This window comes from Artibeus jamaicensis, unplaced genomic scaffold, assembly GCF_021234435.1.
Source record: "Artibeus jamaicensis isolate MK-2021 breed Jamaican fruit bat unplaced genomic scaffold, CSHL_Jam_final contig_233, whole genome shotgun sequence".
Taxonomy (NCBI): domain Eukaryota; kingdom Metazoa; phylum Chordata; class Mammalia; order Chiroptera; family Phyllostomidae; genus Artibeus; species Artibeus jamaicensis.
The window spans coordinates 44,103,299-44,126,756 of NW_026521486.1; the positions used below are offsets into that span (position 1 = coordinate 44,103,299).

Consider the following 23,458-nt stretch of genomic DNA (forward strand, 5'->3'; position numbering starts at 1 on the left):
TAAGCCAATACTTACTTTAACACTCATCATAAAGATATCATAACTAAGAGAGGGTTGTGTTGGTAAGAATAGAGACATGTAGATCAAAGTAAGGTAATAGAGCCCAGAAATAGATCCACCTATATATGACAATTGATTTTTGACAAAAGTGGAAAGGAAATTAAGTGGGGGAAAATATTGTGTTTTGAACAAATGGTGTTAGGAGAGTTGGATGTCTATATGTAAAAACTTCCTCAGACTTCAAAATCAATCACAGGCTTATGTGTAAAACAAAACTATACAAATTCTTGAGGAAAACATAGGAAAAAATCTTAACTTTGAGTTAGTCATAGAGTTCTTAAATATATACTAAATAATAAATCTTATTTCATTAAAATTTTAAAAGTTTTCCCTTTTGAAAGACACTAAAGAGAAATAAAAAGTAAGTTTCAGACCAGATAAATATTTTTAAATGTCATATCCAGCAAAAGACTTGTATCCAGAATTATAAAATCCTCTCGGAATGAAACCGTAAGGAAACAACCTGATTTTTTTTTAATGGGCAAAAGACATGAACATACTCTGCAGGAAGGAGGAAATATGCTCAACACCATTAACCACCAATGCAATGCAAATTAAAACCACAATGAGATATTACTGAAGATGGGGAGGTAAACAAAAACTTGGCAATACTAACAAGGAAGCAAAGCAGCTGCAGCTTCAATCTTTGCTGGTGGGAATACAAAACAGTGTAGCCACCCTATAAAAACACTATTGCAGTTTCTTACCAAGTTCAACATACATATGCCATGTAACCCTAGACCCCTACTCACGGGTGTGTACCCCAGAAAAGTGAAAACGTACATTCACACAAGAACCTGTACACAAATGTGCCTGTCAGCTAGCTCTATTTCTAGTCTCCAAAATCTGTAAATAACGCATTTTCTTCCAGTGGATGAATGGACAAACTGCAGGATAACCATACCACATCCATAGGACAGGATTATTTTCAGCAGTTAAAAAGGAGCAATTATTGATCCAAGCAGCAACACAGACTGATCCCAAAGGCATCACGTTGAGTGAAAAATGCCAATCTGAGAAGGTTCCCTACTGTATGATTCTATTGCTACGTACGACATTCATTTGACATTTCAGAAAAGGGAAAGCTGTAGCCATGGAGAACAGCCCAGTGCTCGCTGGGAGCGTGGTGGGAGGAAGAACTGACCCTGGTGGCCCTCTATGACCATGGTGAAGGTAACATGAATCTGTACCTATGTAAAAAATGTATTTAATGTGAATGGCTATGATAGCAAAGACAAATATTTTCCAATTGGTTTGTAAACAAAACCTAACTACACACTATGTGATAGAGACAAAGTGATTCAAAAAGGCTATAGAAACACCCTAATAAGGGGAAATTTTAACATAATCACTTTTAGTAACGAGACTGATCAAGTGGGCAAAAAATGAGAAGGATGATTGAAATAATTAAAAGGGTAGATCATAAAGAATACCCATTTGAAATACTTAACAATGGGCTCTGGGTACTCAGAATGAATGCTGGCCATGATCCACTGGCACTGGCTGAATGAAGTTATTTCTCTTGCTCTTATTTAATCAATATTAATTATGAAATAGCTAAAAAGATACATTGTTTTTATTTTTTGTGGCTCTAGAAAGTACCAAATACTTGACTTCACTTTTGATATATGTATTCTAAATTCACATCACACTCCTTAGATTTCATCTTATGTTGCAATGTGGCAAAGTTTATTTTCCCTAAAGAGTGCCATATGTGTCCCTTCTCCTTTTAGCATTCATGTCCTGGGGTGCCCTGTCCTATGCAAACACAGAGGATGTGGTTTTGATGAATCCCAAACAGCAGAATAAGTTCTTTCTCTGACATCAAACATCTGGAGAGTATTCATGCAAATGTTTTGTAACTTAACATAGAATCTGGTTTATATATTTGACAGACCATCTCTTAGAATACACAGCAGAGTGTATTTTTTGTAACACTAACCTTAGGCAGTGGAACACAGACTGAATGAGCACAGCTCCTCTTGGCAGGGTACACCTAAGCCCGATACCATCTAATTTAAACACAGCTTTGTGTTCCAAAAATGGCCAGAGAACAAAGGAAAGGCGGCCTCTCACCTTACTGGTTCTGCCTCTGACTTTCTCAAGGATCTTGGACAGGTTGTTAACACGGAGAGTCTGTTTCTCCAGCTAGCAACTAGAATCACACAGGTTACAACAGTGTGACTTTCTCAAGATATTGTAGAGCAAAATGCAGTCATATGGAAATTGAGGAAAAGGAGTTAGAAATTAGTGGAAATAGCTGCCATCATTTTAAAACCTGATTGTACTAATACATCTTACTCTGATTCCCTGTTCATGGAGAAATATTCTGTTTATAATAATTAGCTTTCTGTTAAGATATTAAGGCAAGTTCACTAATGAGATCAAAGGAATCTTGATTCCACTTGACAAATATGTGATTTAATTGTATGTCAGTCTCCCGTGATTTTTGTTGAAGTCTCATTGACCAGACCTCCCTCAGTTCAACCATAATGTAATGAGAAGGACCAGAGTCTCAGAATTTGATGACATTTCCAAAGTAATGACATCCATGTGACCTTGTAGCAGACTCTTCACACCCCTAGGTGGCATTCTCAATTTACTTCTAATTACATCAGGTAAATGACAAAAAGGCATAAATTAGGAGGAGGATAAGATGTTGGATCAAGTTGACCACCTTTGACATGGGTTGGTCTTTGGAGAATAAATATTCTTTATTTAAGAGGCCAAAATGGTAGTGTTATTAGATTTAGAAATCCATATGTGAGGGAAACAATTGTTTAGAATGCTGGAAGTTTTATACTGCTCATCCTGACTTTAGAACAGATGTCCAAAGAGACACAGTGTAAGACTTCAGGAAGGGGAGTTTAGAAGGGCAAGGACAGTCCTGGGAAGGGAACTGAATAGAAGGTGTAGATCAGAGAGTCACCATCAGAATGTCAATCTTCTGGTAGACCAATATGATTGAAGTAGGAAAAGAGAAAAATGGATATAAACAGAGCTAACTAGCCTCAAAAATTGAGTGTGATTCCTCTGAAAAGTTAGCTACCTTAAAAAATATAGCCAGTTAAACAACCATAACTGCTAACAAGAATAGGATACAACAATTTAAAGTCTCTGAAAATTGTCCTAAGGTTACATAGCAAATGGAGAAATATTTATGCAAATAAAATCTACGAACTCTAGGTAAGAACAGTTAGCCTCTGTGGCATTTGAACAATGACCTGTCCTCTCCTCCCCACCTCAGATGTTTAAAAAAGTAAAGGAAGGTAAGATAACTTCTCCTCAAATAGAAAATATCAGTGAAGAGATAGAAGTGTAACTTCTAAGAGCAACCAAAGGACAATTCTGAACTTGAAAAGTACAATAACCAAAATAAAAATTTCTCTAGAGCCAACAGTAGATTGGAGTTGGCAGGAGAATCAGCAAACGTAAAAAAAGTTATCAATAGTGACTATTATAAATTCAGAGAAACAGACATCATGAAGTGCACCAACATAGGCATCTTGGGAGCACCAAACAGAGAGGAGAGGAGGGAGGAGAGTATATTTGAAGAAATAATGGTTAAAATTTCCCCAAATTTGGTGAAATCCACTAATCCACATATCCAAGAAGCTCATTAGACTCCAAGTTGGGTAGACACAAAGCGATCCACACCCAAATATGTCCCAGTAAAGATGTTGAAAGAAATATCTGAAAGCATCGAGAGAAAAGTGACTACATAAATGAGAATCCCAATAAGATAAATAGTTGAGTTCTATTCTTTATCTATAAAGCCAGAGGATAGTGGATGACATATTTAAAGTGCTGAGAAATAAAAACTGTAAATCAGCAATTTTATAACAAGAAAATCTTTTGAGAATGAAGGCAAAAGAAAGACATTCCCAGATAAACACAAGTGAGGGGATTTGTTACTAATAGGCCTGTCTTACAAGACATAGGAAAGGAAAAATGTAAGGTTGTAATCAAATGACACCAGCCATTAATACAGATCAACACAAAACAACCCCAGAGTACTGGTAAAGATAATTATGAGATATACTATAACTGCATTTTTTCTCTTAACTGACTTAAAAAGCAATTATATAAATCAATATGTACATAATTATATTATTGACTTGTAATGTATATGAATGTAATATATTTGATCATAGTGTCATGAATGAGGCAGGTAAAAACAAAGTTGTTTTACAGTAAGAAAGTGATACCAGCTGATATCAAATATACAGGAAGAAATAGAAGCAAAAATGTTTAAAAAGATTCATTAAAAAACTATGGACATGTTGGTTTTTTTCCATATCTTCTCCCACATTCTCTATTTATTACATATGTAGGTAGTGTATGTTTAACAGATAACACAGAAAATGGAAGAGGAAATAGAACCTATTTAGAACTAATGCTTCGATATTTCACTGAAATATTAGATTTATACTGTATAAATCTAAAGTAGATTCTGATAAGAGGTATATTTATAAGCCCTTGAGCAACTGTTAAGAAAACAATTAAAAAATATAGAAAAGTTAAGGAAATTAAAATGTTACACTAGAAGTCACTGAATAAAAAGGAAAACAGTAATGAAGGAACAGATGAGCAAAAACAACATAAGATATACGGGAAACTGAAATTAAAATGGCAAATGTAAATCTAGAGATACCAGTAATGACATGCAACAATGCAATCAAAAGGCAGAGACCCAGGACAGTGCTCCCTGTAGGAGACAGATACGGATTCTATCCAAAGATACAAATAGTTAAAGTAAATGGAGTGAAAACAGATATACTGTGTACTATCAGCAACCTTGAGTGGCCATTCTCATATCAGATAATTAGATTTTATGAGAAAAACATTACTACAGTTAAAGAGGAACATTTTATGATAAGTGAAAACTGTATCAGAAAATCATGGCAATTATAAGCATGTCACCATGTAGAACAAACTCCAAAGTAAATGAATCAGAGACCAAGTAAATAAAGCAATAATATTGAAGTGAGCAACCAACAATTTAACAATCATAACTGCAAGTTTCAGTGTGTGGAACAACGAGGCAATGGAAGAGTTAAGCGGCAGTTTAACTCAGCCCCACACACCTCACCTGACGACGACGGCACATACGCTCTTTCCCAGCACACACTGCTCATTTTCCACCACAGCCATATGCTCCACCATAAAACAAGCCTCCCTAGATTTCAAAGGATTAAACATTACAAAGTGTGTTCCAACCACATTGGAATGAAGGTAAAAATCAATAACAGAAGGAAATTTGGGAAGTTCACAAATACGTGAATTAAACACCACACTCTAAACCAATGGGCCAAAGAAGATAAACATGGTAACAGAAAATACTTGAAGAAGAATGAAAACACACAACACATCAAAACTTCAAGGATGCAGCAGAGGTGGAGTTGTGTAGGTGTAAAGGTTTATATTAAAAGAGGAACAAAACATCTCATCAGTAACTTAACCTTTCACCTAAAGGCACTGAAAAAAGAAAAAGCAGAAAGGAAAGAAATGATAAATAATATAGTGGTAAAATAGAATAAAGATATTTTAAGACATTGATAAAAGAATAAAAGAATAGAAAAATAGATAAAATCAACAGAATCAAAAGCTGGTTTTTTGAAAGGAGCAAAATTGACAAACCAAGAAAAAAGAGACCCAAATTACTAAAATCAGGGATGAAAGAACATAACTACAAAGTTTACAGGAACAGGTAAGGATTATAAAGAGAATAATATGAACAACTGAATGCCAACCAATTAGATAACTTCAATGCAATGGACAAACTACCAAAACTGACTTAGGAAGAACTAAAAAATCTGAATAAATCAACAATAAGTAAAGAGATTGAATTACTAATTAAAACAACCCTTACAAAGAAAAGCCCAGGCTCAGATGGCTTTGCTGATGAATCTATGAAACATTTAAAGAATTAATTCTCCCCAGACTCTTCAAAAAAGTAAGAGAAGAGGAAATGCTTTTCAGTTCATCCAAGAAGGCCAGTATTTCCCTGATAGCAAAAGCACACAAGAATATCACCAGAAAAGAAAATGGGAGACCACTATCATGTGAATATAGATGAAAAATTTCAGCAAAACAAATAAAATCCAGCAATATATAAAAAGGAGACCACAGGAGATTTTCCCCAGGAATGTGAGGTTGTTATCCAACCACTGTGACGTACCACATCACCACAGGGAAGGACAAGAACCAGGGGATCATCCCAATGGATGCAGAAGAAGCCTTTGACAAAATCCAATGCTCTTTCATGATAAAACCACTTAAATTAGAAACAGAAGGGCAGTTCCTCAACCCGGTCAAAGACGTCTACGAAACACTCTCAGTTAGCAGACTTTATGATGAAGGACTAAATGCTCTCCCCCTAAAATTATAAACAAGACAGAATTGTCCACTCTCACCACTTCTATTCCATGCTGCACTGGAAGTGTTACCTAGGACAATGGGCAAGGCAGAGAGATAGGAGGTATCTGGATTGAAAAAGGGAAACTATCTTCATTTGTAGGTAACATCATCAAGCATATAGAAAAATCCCAAGGAGTCCATTTAAAATACTAGTACACCTGAGTTCAGCAAGGTTGTGTTCAGCAAGGTTGTAGGATACCAGATCAGTTTATTTGTGCCTCTGATTTGGGAGTTTCTTTGTGGGCAACCCTCTCTGTCAAAAGCCTTATCTTGAGCTGTAACCTGCTACCCTATTAATACCTCCTGACATGCACACACTGACCTCACTCCTGTTTGCCGGAGCTCTTTAAGATACTTCTAGTCCTCTACTCCTTTCCTGGCCACCTTTCTCAGTTTCTTTATGTCCCATGCTTTACACCCTCCTTTTTCCCCTTTGGTTGCCACCTCCTACTTCTAGATGACATAAAAAATATTTTCCTAATAGAAATTGAGAATAAATATAAAGAACTCTTTTGGTCTCAGTGTGGTTCTGTGGTACCGTATGATTGCATTAGGTTGTTTAGAAATGACCCCTGCTCTACGCGAGTTAAAATGAACTCACTCATGGTGCGTGAGGAAAACACGTAAGTCTCTCCAAACATTGCCAAGTGCTGTTGGCATTTCTGGGCCTAAGGTTTATATGTTTATCCCAATCATATTTTGCATGTTGGGTTCAGCCCATACCTGTAGTGTCTTTTTATCTCTTCTTCTCTAATACAGAAAATGCCCTTTCTACTGTGAGCATGTCTCCTGTGTCACCTGATGAAAACTGACTGGAAACTTCCAAAAACAGAGTGCTATGACAAGCCACTAGCTACTTTTATTCAAGATGATATCAATATTATAATTACTGCCACTGTGATGACTTTTAAAACTAGCTAGGAACCTAGCAGTGCTCGACTCATGTAAGTCATACCTCTCTCCCCTTTATCATAAAGATGTTGTTCACATGGACTTATCAAAATCTCTTTTAAAAAATGAGTTAGTACCATTTTGTTTAAGAAAAGCATACTCTGTTCTGGAAATCACAGATGCCATAGAAAAGTGCGTGTAGAGAACTAAAGGATGCAGAAATAAAAACTTGAATAGAGACTGGGAAATGTATTGCAGTATTTCACAGGTGATAGAAGTTATTCTGGGAGTGTCACAGACCCAGGTCACTAGCATAGCTGACGGTGGTGCAGAGTGTCACATGCTTGTGATCCATTCCTTATTGAACATGTCTGTCTGTTTTCACAGGCCAAGTGGAAAGACTAAAAATAATAAAGCATCCTAGAAGGAGAAATAGAATCTAAAGAATTAACAATTTTTGGTATTACACCTTTCAAACAAACCCAGTATTGTCACACACACAAAAAAATGTTTTTCCTCCAAAGCTTACTACAACTTTTGAAATAAAGTTCATATACAAAATTTGTATTTTCCATTTATAGGTTTCTTGGGATACTATGATCAAGAAAGCGAATGAAGGGGAACAGTATCCATTTTTTCCTGGTTAGGGAGTAATAAGCAAACGTGAACTACCTGTGGGCATCTGGCAGCGCTGTAGCAGTCTCCCGCTGTGGCGAATGGAACTGCTTTTCCATATGTTGTCTGAGCAAATAGGAGGTCTGTAGCTAGAATATAATACACAGCACTCTTTAGCATTGAGATATTTGTTTCCAAATGTCTTTGCAAAACATGAAGTGCATATTATATTCTTAAACACATTTATATAATTCAAAATTTAAAGCAAAAGTGCTATATAATTATAGTACATAACATAGATGAGGCTCTCAAATAATTTTTCTTTAGTACAAAAATGTTAATCTCATAAATTGCCCTATAAAATGGCAGGCACATCTGTAAGTCAAAATTTTTTTAAACAAAGTGCTTTATTATATTTCATATCATAGTGAACATCTAAAATCAAGTGAGGTCAGGTAAAAACAAAATCACAGGAAAAAACATTACTTAAAGGTAAATAAATTATTACAAAGCAACACATAATTTCAGGGTAGCAGTCCAAGTTGGAGGTAAACATTTGGGTCTGTCATCTAAGAGGTGTTATTTGAAATCTACAAATTGAATGAGATCCTTAAGGGAATGTTGGAGCCTGAAATTCTTTAGCACTCAGTGTTGTGGAAGGTGAAGAGTAATTAGCCAGGTTGAGAAACAGTGACAAAGACAGGAGAAAGAATGGCCGAGGAAGGAACAAAACAATGAGTGTGGTGTCCTGCAAGCTGAACGCTGCTGATGGATCCAGTTAGACGAAAACCAAGAATTTGTCATTGGATTTAGAGAAATGAAGGAAGAATTGGTGATATAAGAAAGAAAGGAAAGTTTGCTGAAATAATGTTCTTATGTAGGTAAAAAGTGATGAGCCTAGCAGGGGCGGCCTTCCATCAGAGCAGGAATGACTCACCCACAGCCACCGGTTAGAAGGCAACGTCTATAGTGAGCATGTAGGTAGGTTAGTGGCTGTCGCAGTAGTAGTTGGTGGAAATTCCCTTCTGGCTCTTATTTTCTCAGTGAAATAAGAAGTAAGGTCATTGCAGACAACTGTGCTTGAACAACAATAAAACAATTTTTAAAAAAGATCATTAGCATGGAGTGACATAAGTGGAGCATTAGAAATTTGAAGCTAGAAGAGAACATGTAAGTTAGACATTTAGGAGAGTGGGGGAGGGAATGAATGAGGGAAGTGCAACAGGATTACACAGGAGCACGAGGGTCCATGTAAGCCCAGTAGTTACACATTTAAAGAGAGAACAGTCATAAGGGCAATGTGCTGTTTATCACAGAAATTCATGGTGCAACTGCAGAGCAGGTGAAAAGTTTAATTTAATCAAGGCTGGGTTTTTGTCACACAAGTTTGAAGAAGGAAAAGAAAGGCCAGAAAGTTGAAAAGGTTAAACATTGTATCCTCAGGTCCCAGCCCCAATTCCTGGCAAAATGTCAGGTTTCTTTCTTTCTGATAAATTAACGAACACCAACACCTTAATAAACAGCAAGGAAATTACTGAGTGCCCATCATGTGCTCAGCGATGCAAATTACCTGACACACATAATTAAATAATAATGATTATTTATGGAGCATTTACTGTATGCAAGGTATTTACTAGGCATTTTACAAGTATTATTTCTTAATCCTTACTTACCTTCCCATCAAAAAAAGCAGGGGACAGAGAAGGGAAAAGAGAAAAAAAAACAGGAGGGTTTTTTTCTCATTTTACACATAAGGGAATTTAAGCTTAAAGAGATATGTCCAAGGTCACATAACTGGCAGATGGACAGAAAATTTCCACCCAGTCTAACTCGAGTTCATGATCATGACTAATAGTGTAATGCTTCCCCACTGCAGTAATGGCGGGGCTTCAGTAAATGGCAGCCATTAATTATTACTACTAATAGTCATTATCATAGGACTAAAACAGAGATTAGGTATTCGTGTACTATCTCAAAAACATTTCTCATCTCTTTTTATGGCTTATGCATTCTGCTAGGCATTGGTGATTCAGTAGTGATTTAGAGTTTGTACTTCTAAAACTAACTTCTTTGCCTCTTCCTATAGATATGTGACCTCCAGGGTGGTAGGATGCTCAGTGAATGAGGTCTGTCTGGAAAAAGTCCAGTGGCCATTAATATGAGAAAGGGTTACCCAACATTGATGTAACCTGCAGGGGGATAATATGGGGAAGGGTTTTCAGGAACTGCTGTAAAGGACACACGGACACAACCAAGGGGGGCTGGAAGCAAGGAAGGTGGGGGTGGCTGGGGAGGGGGATAAATGCAGATAACTGTAATTGAACCACAATAAAATAATTTTTAAAAAATTGATGTAACCTTGCAGCTGAGAAGAGTGGATTGGAAAGCACATGCATGAACAATGTCACTGAACTGGTCAGTGGGGGCAGCAGACATCACTGAGTGAGCATGTGGACTGTGTGGCCATCACACTCAAAATGACTGAGTAGACCAATAAATCTGCATTGAATTTTGCATTAGGCTCGAATATTCCTCCATGGAAACTATTCTAGTGATTCAGAAAGCCACAGTTTTTGGCCACTGGTAATTGGCAGCTTCATCACGACAGTGTACTCACTCATACATCATGTCTCATGCAGATTTTTTTGGTGAAATATCAAATCACCCAGGTGACCGAGCCCCACTATGGCCCAGATTTGTTGCTCTGTGACTTCTGGCTTTCCCCAAACTAAAATCACCTTTGAAAGAGAAGAGATTTCTGACCATCACCTTTGAAAGGGAAGAGATTTCTGACCATCAGTGAGATTCAGGAAAATACAGTGGGGCAGACGATGGTGTTTGGAAGAACTGTGAGAGATCCCAAGGTGCCTTCTTTGAAGGGGACTGAGAGATCACTGTCCTATATACAATGTGTCTTGTATCTTCTTCAATAAATGTCTCTATTTTTCATATTCCATGACTTGGTACTTCCTGGACACACCTCACATTTTAGGTTTTATAAGTATGTTTGGACCATGTTTTGACCATATTTTAAGTTCCTTCCTAAAAGGCAGCAGGTCCATAGTCTGGGGTCTGTGAACGGGACTTGATCTCCCTGCAATGCCAATTACCAACTGGATGAATTCGGGCAAGTCACTTAACTTCTGTAAGTGCACCTTAATTGCATCACTTACAACAATATGATGCAATTTGCCTCAACTAATTGTTAACAAGATCAAATGAGAAAATTTATGGGAAAATACTTGACAAGTTGTCATCTGAAATTACCTTAAGCCCTGAAATAGTTTATTAACCTCAACAGTTAGTTATGTGGAGATGTTAACTTTATTCTTAATGTAATTGGGGATTTGAAGGCCATATCTTGGAAGGGCACTATCACTATGTATCTTTTTATCACTATCATTACCACTACATTTTTAGTAAGGGTCCCCAAGGTCCATGTCATTGCAGAGGGAGTATGTAGCTAATAACAACAACAACAAAAAAAACAATTTAAGTAACTATCGCCCAACGCTCAACTCTTGGCTATTAGCTATTATATATACCAGTGTATTATTGGAATTTCATTAGCAAAGTGAGATTCAGTACTTACTTTTAATTTGCATAGATGTGAGATCAATTCGTATTTTGCTGAAAACAGTGTGTCCAGCAGCCAGGTAGTCATTTGTACATTCACAGTCTTGCCTCCTACTTCCATTAAAAGGACATTCATATGGATTTTGTAGTCTGTAACAACATTAGAGTATTTTTAGTATTAGGTGAGCTGTCAGCCCACAATGCAGGTAAACTTTGGAAATGGGAAGGTAAAAGATCCACTCCTCAGTATAGGTGACTATGTCTACAAGTTATTAAATGAGAAAGAAAAATCTCACTCAAGGTGAACATATGAAATTATCAATGGGAAATTCAAGACCAGTGGAAAAATAATTCAGCTTCAGTTCTCCTACCTTTTGTTACTGGAATTAATACGATTTCTACAAAAATACACATATGTCTTAAATTCTCGCCTTCTCCGTTCTCCCACTGCTTACCCACAGTATTGTTCTTAGTCCATTTCTCCATGAATACATATTATTACTCAAGTCTTTACGATTGAACGGACGTGGGCAACATCTAACTTAAGTCCTCATATGTCTACCTGCTTCTGATTACATGTGGATGGGTTGAGGAAAAAGGACTCATGGACATGGACAACAGTGTGGTGATTGCTGAGAGGTGAGGGGACTAAATGGTAGTGGAAATAAAAAAATACAATAAAAATTAAATTAAAAAATAAATGACTGGTCCCACTTGAAAGCTATTCAAGTATTATTCTGAATGCTGGAACTTCTGGTTTTCTTGAAGAAATGTTAAAAAAGGCACTATTTGGCCAAAACATATATCATACCTAAAACCATACACTTCAGAAAAGTTGTCTTCTTCTTTGACCAATGATATATACTCCTTGGGGTCCTCCAAGTGCATCCCTGCACAATAGACCTAAAGGGAGAATGCAAACATCTAGAAAAGGTTTCAGAGTCAAAGGTCAGTGTTAAAATCAAATAGGAACTGTTTTAATACCTTTATTATTCTTCCCTCAATGTTAAGGTAATAATCGCCATCCTTGGTAACATTGTTTTTCCCTTGGATTTCTTTGCAGCTGGTAAATGTTTTACCTTCAAAGATAAGTGAAGACAACTTACCAACAATGAACAAATTACCAACACAGCATGAATTTAGTTCAATCATACAAATAGTATTATACTCTTAAAAAATAGGCACTTCATTTTATGTAGCATACGACTACTACAACCATTTACTTTCAAATTTTAATGAAAAATTCTTAGGAACACTTAGGTACTAAGTAGACTTTTAAGTCTATTACTTACAGTCATTGACATAACATTTCTTTTGAGCATCTGGCTTCAAACGCTTTAAACATAAGTCACTGGACTGACCGTTTTCAGCCATGCATCCCACTCTTCTCTCCATTATCCCAGCTCCACAAGTCACTGAGCACTGCAAACAGAGTGAAGTTTGAAGGTAAAGTATATAATGGATCACAAAGCCAGTAAATCCTTTTCTTTTCCAAGTTAGGTCCTTTGGGGACAAACTAATGATCAATTGTAGCTAGACCAACTGTGGATACAGAAATAGCCCCAGAGACTGGAATCCTTGCACATGAGCCTGAATCTGTTATTTCTCAGTTACTGGCTTCTTGTCATTTCAACAGCATATTCTAATTACTTTAAAACATTAATTCATGTTGGTGCATAAGACTATTTCGTTTTTTCTCATTGTTATTTGCTGTTTGTAAAGCAGTATTTACTGGTTTTCTATCCATTACACTGGAAAAGGAATATAGTGCAAGTAACTTCTATTACTCACAGATTAATTTACTTCTTCACTTAACCAAGAAGTGTTTAAGTAACTGCTCAAAATGCAAGCCACTGTGTGAGGCTCTCTGAGCAAGAGCTGTAAGTAGATTATAGTAAGCATAGAAAAAGAGAGAAGATATTTGTACAGTTAACTGATAAAGTGATTTTTAGACAACAGCAATATGAAATAATTCTGGGATCCAGTTAGCCATGTAGATGCATAGGCATCCTACACTTAGAAAGTCTCATTCAGAAGGTTTCAAACTCATAATCACATACTGACCTTGCTCCATTTTCCAACTTTCCAAGTGGCCATGCGCAAACAGCTGCTAAAATTGCATTTGTAAACCTGAGGCGAAGGCAGCACAGGGCATTCTGGGTAGTCTACAGGCCAAAGCTGATTGAGCTTATCTATCTCATTAGATCGAATTCTAATGCAATACATAATCCTTCGTGGGTAACTAAAGCCACAGTTACCGGAACACTGAAAAATATTTACAAGAGGGAGATGATATCCTTAATAACCAGGGCCTAATATTCACCTTTATATATGTATTTATAGATGTACACATTTATGTGCATATATGTACAAAAATATACACACATTATGCAGTGTTATTCCCACAATAATACTATTCATTAGCTTCATTTATAGATTAGTAAACAAAGGTTAAGAGATATTTGGTAAATTCTCGGGACTGTACCAATAAAGGGAAGGGATCCATTATCCAGGCTAAATTGACTATTTGTACTGGTTTTTTTGTTTGTGGGTTTGTGGGGTTTTTTTGCATTACACTACTAAGACTATCTTAACTGAGTGAAAATTTATGTCCCAAGTAGGCACAGCTTTGGGAAATAAAACATACGTGAAGGTGATTATCTAAAATAAAGGACATTCATTAGGGAACAGCAAACTGACCAGTGTGTACGTACATGTGAGGACACCAACAGAGGCTGAGAAATGAACCAATCAAAAGACACGGAAATCACCTTATCTGGTACTCACAAACTGGCAAACCTTATATCCCTATATTCTACAATACATGGATCTCTCAGAAGGGTCTTGGCACAGCAGAGGGGACTAGATTGACCCTGGACTAAACAACGCAGTAGCCTGAGGTAACAAAGTTTAAGAGTAAGACAAGAAAGGATCAAACTGTCTCCCTACAGATAACTACATTCAGAAACGAAGGTCAAAATATATAAACAGGGATAAAAAATATCCAGTAGCCAAAAAAGGTAAAAGTCATGTCTGGCCAGAAAGTTAACTGGCAGGCAAAGAAGCATGAAAACATAGCCCATCATGAGAAAAAAATTCATCTATCGAAACAGACCAGAGGGGTGAGTAAAAATGGCAGAGGACTCCAAGAATTCCCTCCTTCATAAAAGCCATGAAAAAACTGGCAAAATTTATCAGCATTAACTTTTTCAGAACTCTGGAAGTGAACCAAAGGCTCGCAGCAATTCAGGAAGCATTTATTCAACAAGTCTCAGAAGGGGGAGCTTTGTGATGTTTTAACTTGCCCCATCTCTGTACTCTGTTCCCAAGCTCCACGGCAGCCTGGAAAATCAATAGCCCTACAAACATGGTGGAACCAAAGAGACAGGACAGGGTTGGCTGTCTTTCAAAGATTCCATTGCAGAGACTTATTATTTGAACTGTTTGGTGGTTTTGTAGAAGAACCCACTTGCAAGGCTCTCTTTATTTAACTAAAGCTTACCCAGTGCTGAAAGACTTTTCCCTCCAGGGGCAATTGTTGAATTAAAGGCCATTGTTTAACTTTGCAGAGATCACAGTTGGTGTCAACAATAGGCTAGTCAAAAGAAATTTAAAAGGAAAAGCTGGGTAATGAGATGTTCATATGGGCTTTGAAAAGTTTCAGTATATTCATAGGACTCTAGAAGGTCATGGACATGCACAGGGCTGTATACATGCTCAGGAAGTATCTGAAAAGGGCCTGCACCCCCACCTCTGGTGGCTGTCAAGGCTCTGTAGAAGCAGGATCTCAAGGTTAAGAGTTGTCAGCTGCCTGCCTGAGTATTAAAGGTGCCTACACAGGCACACAGAAGCCCCTGGCAAAAGCTGGAGATTATTGGTTCCAGGGTCTAAGGGGATCACTGTCCAATCAATCACTGAAAACTAAACTAATGAAGCAGTGACTTCAGCGACTACATGTGACAAAGGATACAGACTTTACAGTGAGTTTGGGAAAGTTAGTCAACGAGCTAACAGTAACAACAATAAACCCTGGGAAGGAGGAAGAATGTGAATAGACTGATAAAAAATAAAGAGATTGGATTAATAGTCAAAATATTTCACACAGTGAAAAGCCCAGGCAAGAGGCTTCACTGGTGAGGTCCACCAAATGTTTAAAGAAGAATGAGCATCATCTTTTCCAAAACTCTTCCAAAGGAAAGAAGAGTAAGAAACACTTCTTGATCCATCTGAGGAGGCCAGTATTTCCCTCATACCAAAACCAGACACAGGCATCACAAGAAATCTCAGACCAATAACCTCTTATGAATGTAGATGCAAAAAACCCTCAACAGAATACTAGCAAGAATGTCCAATAACATATAAAAAGGATTATACACCATGACCAAGTGAGGTTTAACATAAGAATGTAAGATCATTTAAATATATGAAAATGAATTAATGGAACACATCTACTTATAGACAAAAACCACATAAGAATCTCAAGAAATGAAGAAAAAGCATTTGACAAAATACATTTCATGATATAAACACAAAGCAAAAACAGGAATAGAAAGGAACTGGTAAAGGGAATCTCCAATAAAAAAAAATCTATAGCTAATGTATGTGTTCAACTTACAAAAATCAGTTCTGTTTCTATGCATTAGCGATGAACAATCAGAAAATTAAATTTAAGAGTACAATTCTATTTACAGAAGCATAAAATTTAATAAAATATTTAGGAATAATTTTAGCAAAAGAAGTGGAAATTCACTTGTACACTTAAAATTATAAAACATATTTGAAAGAAATTAATGAGACCCAAATAAATGGAAAGACAACACATGTCCATGGGTTGGAAAACCTGTTAGCATGGCAGTATTCCTCAGACTCATCAGGATTCAATGCAATCTCTACCAAAATCCCAGCGGGCTTTTTCACAGAAAGGGACAAGCTGGCACTAAAACTCATACGGAAATGTAGGGGACACAGAATGACCAAATACCCTTGAGAAAAGAAAAGCTGGTTCCATCACACTTCCTGATTTCAAACTTACTGTAAAAATTATACTAACCAAGTCTGTGGACATAAGGATAGACACATAGATGCAGGGAGAGAACTGAGTTCAGAAATACGCTTATGATCAGTAACTTCGGACAAGGATGGCGAGATAGTTCAATGAGGAAACAGCAGTCTTCTCCACACATCAAACTGAGACAACTGGGGAGCCACACAAAAAGGATTAAGGTGGATCCCACCTCATATCATATCCACAAACCTATTTGAAATGTGTCAAATACTAAATGTAAGAGCTAAAATGATAAAATTCTTAGAGTAAAATATAGGTGTGAATTGTGACCTTGGATAGTCAATTAGTTTCTTAGATGTAACACCTAAAGTACAAGCAATGAAAACAATAGGTAAATGTGACTTCATCAAAATTGAGTAAGTCTGTGCATCTAAAAGCAGTATAATGGAAGTGAAAGGCAATCCACAGAATGGGAGAAAACACTTACAAATCATGTAACTGATAAAACTTGGGACCCCAAAATTTTATAAGAATTACAGGTCAACCATAAAAAGATGAATCACCCACTTTAAAAACAGGCAAAGAATTTGAATACATATTTCTCCAAAGAAGATGTGCAAATAGGTAAAAAGCATAAAAAGATGCTCAACGTTATCAGTAGAGAAATGAAATTCAGACAGGCAATGTGACACTATTCATAACAACTTGGATGGGTATATTCAAAATGACAGACTATAACAAGTGTTGGTGAGAATATGGAGAATTCAGAATCCTATACATTTCTAGTGAGAATGCAAAATGATGTAGCAATTGTGAAAAAACAGTTTGGAATTTACTTAAAATTAACAATAGAATTATAATATTCAGCAATTCTACTATCTGTAAGCTCAAGAATTGAAAACATAGCCATACACAAACTTGTACACAGATATTCTTCACAGTATTAGTCATTGTAGTCAAAAAGTAAGCAGACCCAAATGTCCCTCAACTGCTGAATGAATGAGCCACTGTATCATAGCCCTACCTATGATGGAAGATTACTCATTCATAAAAAGGAGTGAATTATTGATATATGCTGTACTAAGGAGGAACCTTAAGAATATCACGGTAAGTGAAAGAAGCCATATACAAGAGGTCACATATTGTATGATTTCATATACATGAAATGTCCAAAGCAGGCAAATCCATAGAGGCAAAAAAAAAAAATGGTTGTCTGGGGTTGAGGAAGGATAAAATGTGTGGAGTGACTACTAATGGATATGAAGTTTCTGTTAGGGATGACAAAATGTTCTAGCATGAGATCATGGTGATGTTGCACAAATTTGTGATTATACTAAAATTCCCTAAGTTGTAAGTGCACACACATGGATGTTCAAATTAGCAGAGAAGGACATTAAAAAGTTACTAGTAACTCTAGTATATGTTGAGAAAGTTAAGCCCTGATGGGTGTGAGTCAGTGGATTGAGTGCCGGCCTATGAACCAAAGAGTCACCAGTTCTATTTCCAGTCCGGGCATATGCCCAGGTTTCGGGCCAAGTCCCCAGTAGGGGGCACATGAGAGGCAACCACACACTGATGTTTCTCTTCCACTCTTTCTCCCTCCTTTCCCATCTCTCTCAAACTAGATAAATAAAATCTTTTTTTTTTTAAAGTTAAGTAGAGACATGGAAGATGCAAAAAAGTGTCTGGAGAGCATTATGCTAAGTGAAATATGCCAGGCAGTGAAAGACAAATAGCATATGACCTCACCTTTAAGGGGAACCTAATCAACAAAACAAACAAGCAAGCAAAATATAACCAGAGACATTAAAATGAAGAACAATCTGACAGTAATCAGAGGGGAGGGGTAGGGAATAATGGAGGGAAGGGGGGAAGGGTTTTCAGGAACAATTATAAAGGACACATGGACAAAACCAAGGAGGGGTAAAATCAGGGGAGAGAGGGTTTGATTGGGGTGGAGGTGGGGTAAATGCAGACAACTGTACTTGAACAGCAGTAAACAATTTTTTAAAAGTGTAGTCAAATTTCTAAACATGAAGATTACACACCTGAGGTAAAAAATAGACTGCATATAGAAGAAAGGATAAAGAAGTGAAATATTATTTAATAATAAGTTATTGGTTGACTAAATCTCAAAATACTTATGAGACAGACAAAAATAGTATATACTGTATGATTCCACTTATATAAAAAAGAATGTAAATTAACATAGCAACAGATCACTAAAATAAAAACAGATTAGGTTAACTGTGAGATGGGGAAAGGAGTGGGGGAGAGGAGGGAGGAATACAAAGGAATATAAGAAAATTTAGAGGGATGATAGAGATGCTCTTTATTTATGGTAATGGCTTTATGAGTGTATCCATATGTCAAAACTTCTCAAGCTGCACACATTAAATTTATGCAGCTTACCGTTTGTCAGTCACACCTCAATGTAGCTGTTTTGCAAAAGCAGGCACCTCTGCAGAGCCAGTTTGCCAAACTGTTTCCAGTAGCCGATTTCACAGTTGGGACTGACTGACACTTTGGACCCACGTAGTTTGACTTCCACGTTGCTATTATTCTACATGCGCCCTCCAACTGCCAGTGGTTTTATTTCTTAGATTAATACACACACTGTTATCTGCCCCCATTGTCAAATTTACTCAGTTTCTACTGCCTCACATTTTAGATGCAGATATTTTTTTTCCAGAGGCAAAAATTCTCCACTTCCTTTCTTTGCCTTACCTGAGATGACTCTCCAGTTACCACAATATACTTGCAGGGAAGGTTCTGGCACTTTTTGATCGAAAGAGGTCTGGTTGAAGGATCACAGAAACTTTCATTCACTTGAGTGTTTTGCGCATCTGTGCACTGCACTTGCCGTTGTGTCTCTCTCTTCTTACATGATGTTGAACACTAGAAAAGCAACGACGGGATGAGTAACATGTGCCTTTGCGCAGTGTCTTTGAAAGTTGACTTTTCGATACTCACATCCGACCACGCTCCTGCCACCCACTGGTACTGCCCGCAGTCCTGGCGCCAGCACTGCCTCTGAGAAGAAGGCCTGGTGGACAGGTCACACATGGCCTCAGCCACCCGGCCAGCACCTCTCAGTCTGCAGTACACGTCCCTCTGCTGAACCCCAGGGCCACAGGTCACGGAGCACTACGAAGAAGCCCAAGAGATTTGAACAATTCACTAACAAATATCCAACTATGTAAAAATGCCAAGAGAGTGTCGCAGCATAACTTCGTTTCATTTAAACATAGCTTGATATGTCATACGTTAGATAGAAAACACATGCAATAATTATTTTCAAGATTGGTGTGAAGCATCTATACAAATATACAAATCGATTTTATTTTGAAAAACCTGTTCAAGTCTTCTGGAAACTATGGCAGGTTATATGACGCATTATAAACAGGCATTCCAGCAGATTAACAACACTGTCTTCTGACTTAGATATGTAGTATCTATAAAACCACACAGCAAAAGGTGTGGTACATTGTTTTTAAACACCACTTAAATCCTTAAACTGTATGTATAATCTTTCTCAAAGAAGTCATAATTTCCAAGATTATCTTATGTTCATCTTCGTACCTGCAGGGCCTACTCTAGTTTGGGGATCCAATTATTCGCTGATTTGTTGGTTCATGATTACATTCCAATGGACATATTTTGGGAAGCTTGTTGTGTAAACATAAACTTAGACAAACTTGCCTTAACCTCTCCAGGTCTCATTTTTCTTATCTGGACTGTGAAGGTTTTATTTTTGTAAAATCTTGTAGAACACTTCCCAGTCCTGGCAACAGCTCTACAGTGGAGATACTGGGGCCAAGGACAGAGAGGCAGAGATGTTAACTCACGTGCCTGAGCTGCTGCCTCTAGTTAGTGGGGAAGCAGGTTGAGTCCAGACTGCAGGCTCTGCCTGGGCTGCTGGGGGTGGGGGCAGAAAACTTGGCAACCCCTCAGGGCTCTCTCAGCTCTAGAATGGCGGCTGGTACCACAGCAGAGCTTGACCACACCCAAGCTGTGATGCCAACTTAACAAAGTATGGAGAACATCCAGTGATATATTTAATTTGTGAGTTTTTTCAATGCTCCTTCTTATTCCAGAAGGGATAGAAAGTCACATCAAGTGCTATTTGGGGGACTTGTCACCATTGCTGACTGTGAAGTGATAAGGGTAAAAATCAGGTTCTTTCTTAAGTTCTCCATTTCTGTGGGACTTCCAAAGTCATCTCTTTTTCCACAGCAGTAAATATTTATCTGCAGAATATGGTTTTACTCTGAATGACAAGTAAAATCTCACAAAAGCTAAGAATTTAGTTCACCTGGAAGACTTCAATTCCTTTCTCAGGTGGTGCAGCATTTTTATTCTAAAGGCACATTAAAATTGTTTTTTATTGTGTGTATAAGCAGAAACAGACCCCAAAGATAACTTTTATTTAACCTACAAAGAACATTATGCATATGTGCCTAGCTTATATTTGTTTTAGGTTTGAACAGTTTGATTTGTGCCAACCCACTGAATGTTTTCATAAATAAATACATATAAATAAATAAAACATACCGCTCCTCCCCATGTTGACAATAACATTACATATGTTTTGTGCAGGGCACTGTATTAAGTAGAAGACAATATATGTGTGTTGTTTAGCTCACCTGAACCTCTTGTGAAAACGTTTAACCTGCAGAATAAGTGTCCTGCAAACATTTTACAGGTATAATTTTAGAAATATAAATTACATTTGGAAAACTTCCTGCCTCTAAACCTGGGGGAAAAAAAACTCGCAAAACACAGCTTAGTGAGACACTGAATCAGACGACCTGATTTTCTGCAGTTTGATAAACCACGCTGGCTTACTGCCGCTGTGATCACAGTGTGCGTGTGGAGCCAAGACCACGGGTGACACTACGGGGGCCCCTTCCCTGAGAGCAAACAACATGGACTACTGCCTGGAAAAAACAAGCAACATTTGTTTTTTGCTTTCTTAGAGATCAGAGTATAAAAGAGTGAACGGATGCAATTTTAGATTTGGACAGATAATTTATGATGTAAGTGAAATATTTCTTAGTCTGATCTCATTGATAACCCTACTTGCCAAATCCAATAAAAACTTTTCAGGTCATTTCTGAATCCCACCGACACATTCAGCACGGCCGACCACCTCCTGTAGAGCCTTTCTGGCTTCCAGGAGTGAAATCCTTCTGGCTCCAGAGCCTCCCCTCTTCTGAGATTGCACCTTCTCCAAGTTCTTAACTGACTCTATTTTCTCTGTTTAGCCTTGAAACCTTAGCGTATTTCAGGGTTCCATCCTGAACCCTGAAATATAACTTGTTCCTCTTTGCACACTCTGTGAGCTCTGAGCAATTTCTTCTGTGCACCTATTTCTAAATCAGTTCCCTCCAGTCCTACCATAATTCTGAGTTCTACATTTACATTTCCACATCTTTACAAGAATTTTTCATGTATTTACCAGAATGTTCATGTGTTTTCTGCATGCATATATCAAAGGTGTTTGAAATTCAGCATCTCCAAAGCAGAACGTATTACCCTGGCACAGCCCATTCCTCCTACAGTCATGCTGGGAAGAGATGATCACCCACTCTTAGTCCAGTGACCTGCTGGAAGAACTTCCCAACATACATCTCACCCCAAAATATGCATCTTTATTTAACAGCTTTGTAGTACTGTTTATAAGCATTTTGTGTGAGATTATAGTTACAAGTATAACACAAATACTTGATGGGAGTGCACTAACTCACCAACACTGTATAATTCAAATCAGATAGGAAAAATTAGTTAAATATCCTATTTGTACATAAGTATACTATAACACTGCAAAGACTGGCATCTGAAAAACTTGACAGTGGAAGTGGAGAAAGTGAATTTTAGCCAATCCATAGTCACTACAATCAATTTAACTATATTGAAGAGGAGAGATAAGGAAATGTTAGAACGTGCATTACAAAAATAGTTTCATCAAAGCTGACTCACTCTGCTGTTTGATAAACAATTATTTCAAATATAAGTAGTGCCCTGGCTGCATGGCTCAGTTGGTTGGAGCATGAACCAAATGGTTGCCGGTTCGATTCCTGGTCAGGGCACCTGCAGGGTCCATCCATGGATGGGGTATGCGTGGGATGCAACCAGCTGATGTTTCTCTCTCACATCAGGGTCTGTCTGTCTCCCCACTCCTGACTTCTTCTCTCTTTAAAATCAATTACAAATAATAAAATGCAAATAGTGGTATCTCATCTCTTGATTCATTATTTATAAATTCTTATTACTGGAGTAAGGTTTTGGTTTTGTTTTAGTTCCTTATTTGTAACTATAATAAAACCAAAGGTTTATTTCAAGTGAATCAATAATGTAGCAGTATATTAATATAGCAGTAGAGAATTTTGAGTTAGAAAAGAGTTTAGGAATGTCTTATCCCAATTCCTCTTCAATTCTGAAATCCCCTTTATATTAATAGTGAGTAAATGGCCATGAAGCCCATTATACTTGTGTAACCTCAGCCTCAGTGTGTGCATGGTGTCATGAAAGCTGTCATTCCATTTTGGATCATTCTAAGCTAGCAAACACTTTCTTATATTGCGCTGAAATATGCCTTAATCTTTTATCTACTGTCCAGAATCTTTCCTCCTTACCAACCTACAACAAATACATATTTACTTTCACATGAGAAAGTATGAAAGTGAAGCCCGGGACTGTGACAGCTATTTTACGACCATTAGGAACTGCCCGGCAGAACCCAGACAGGCCGGCCCCTCCCGCTGACACTGTGGAGCTGCTGATTCAAACTGGAAACCAGTGGCCGTCCAGCTCCCAGACTATACATTTGTTTGAGTGAAGACACAGACAATCAGGGCTCTTCCTACTTGCAATAGACGTCAACAGAAC

General features: G+C 37.5%; 1 protein-coding gene across 1 annotated transcript in view; it reads right to left on the reverse strand.

Moving 5' to 3' along the window:
• Nucleotides 1–23,458, reverse strand: part of ADAMTS20 (ADAM metallopeptidase with thrombospondin type 1 motif 20) — a 165,952-nt gene that overhangs the window by 7,831 nt on the left and 134,663 nt on the right. Inside the window, exons 30-37 of the mRNA XM_037162336.2 lie at nt 19,541–19,714; nt 19,295–19,465; nt 13,627–13,827; nt 12,855–12,984; nt 12,547–12,641; nt 12,374–12,465; nt 11,579–11,712; nt 8,044–8,135 (exon numbers count right to left, since the gene is read on the reverse strand). Of these exons, the coding sequence (XP_037018231.2) occupies nt 8,044–8,135; nt 11,579–11,712; nt 12,374–12,465; nt 12,547–12,641; nt 12,855–12,984; nt 13,627–13,827; nt 19,295–19,465; nt 19,541–19,714 (1,089 nt within the window). The remainder of the gene's footprint in view (nt 1–8,043; nt 8,136–11,578; nt 11,713–12,373; nt 12,466–12,546; nt 12,642–12,854; nt 12,985–13,626; nt 13,828–19,294; nt 19,466–19,540; nt 19,715–23,458) is intronic.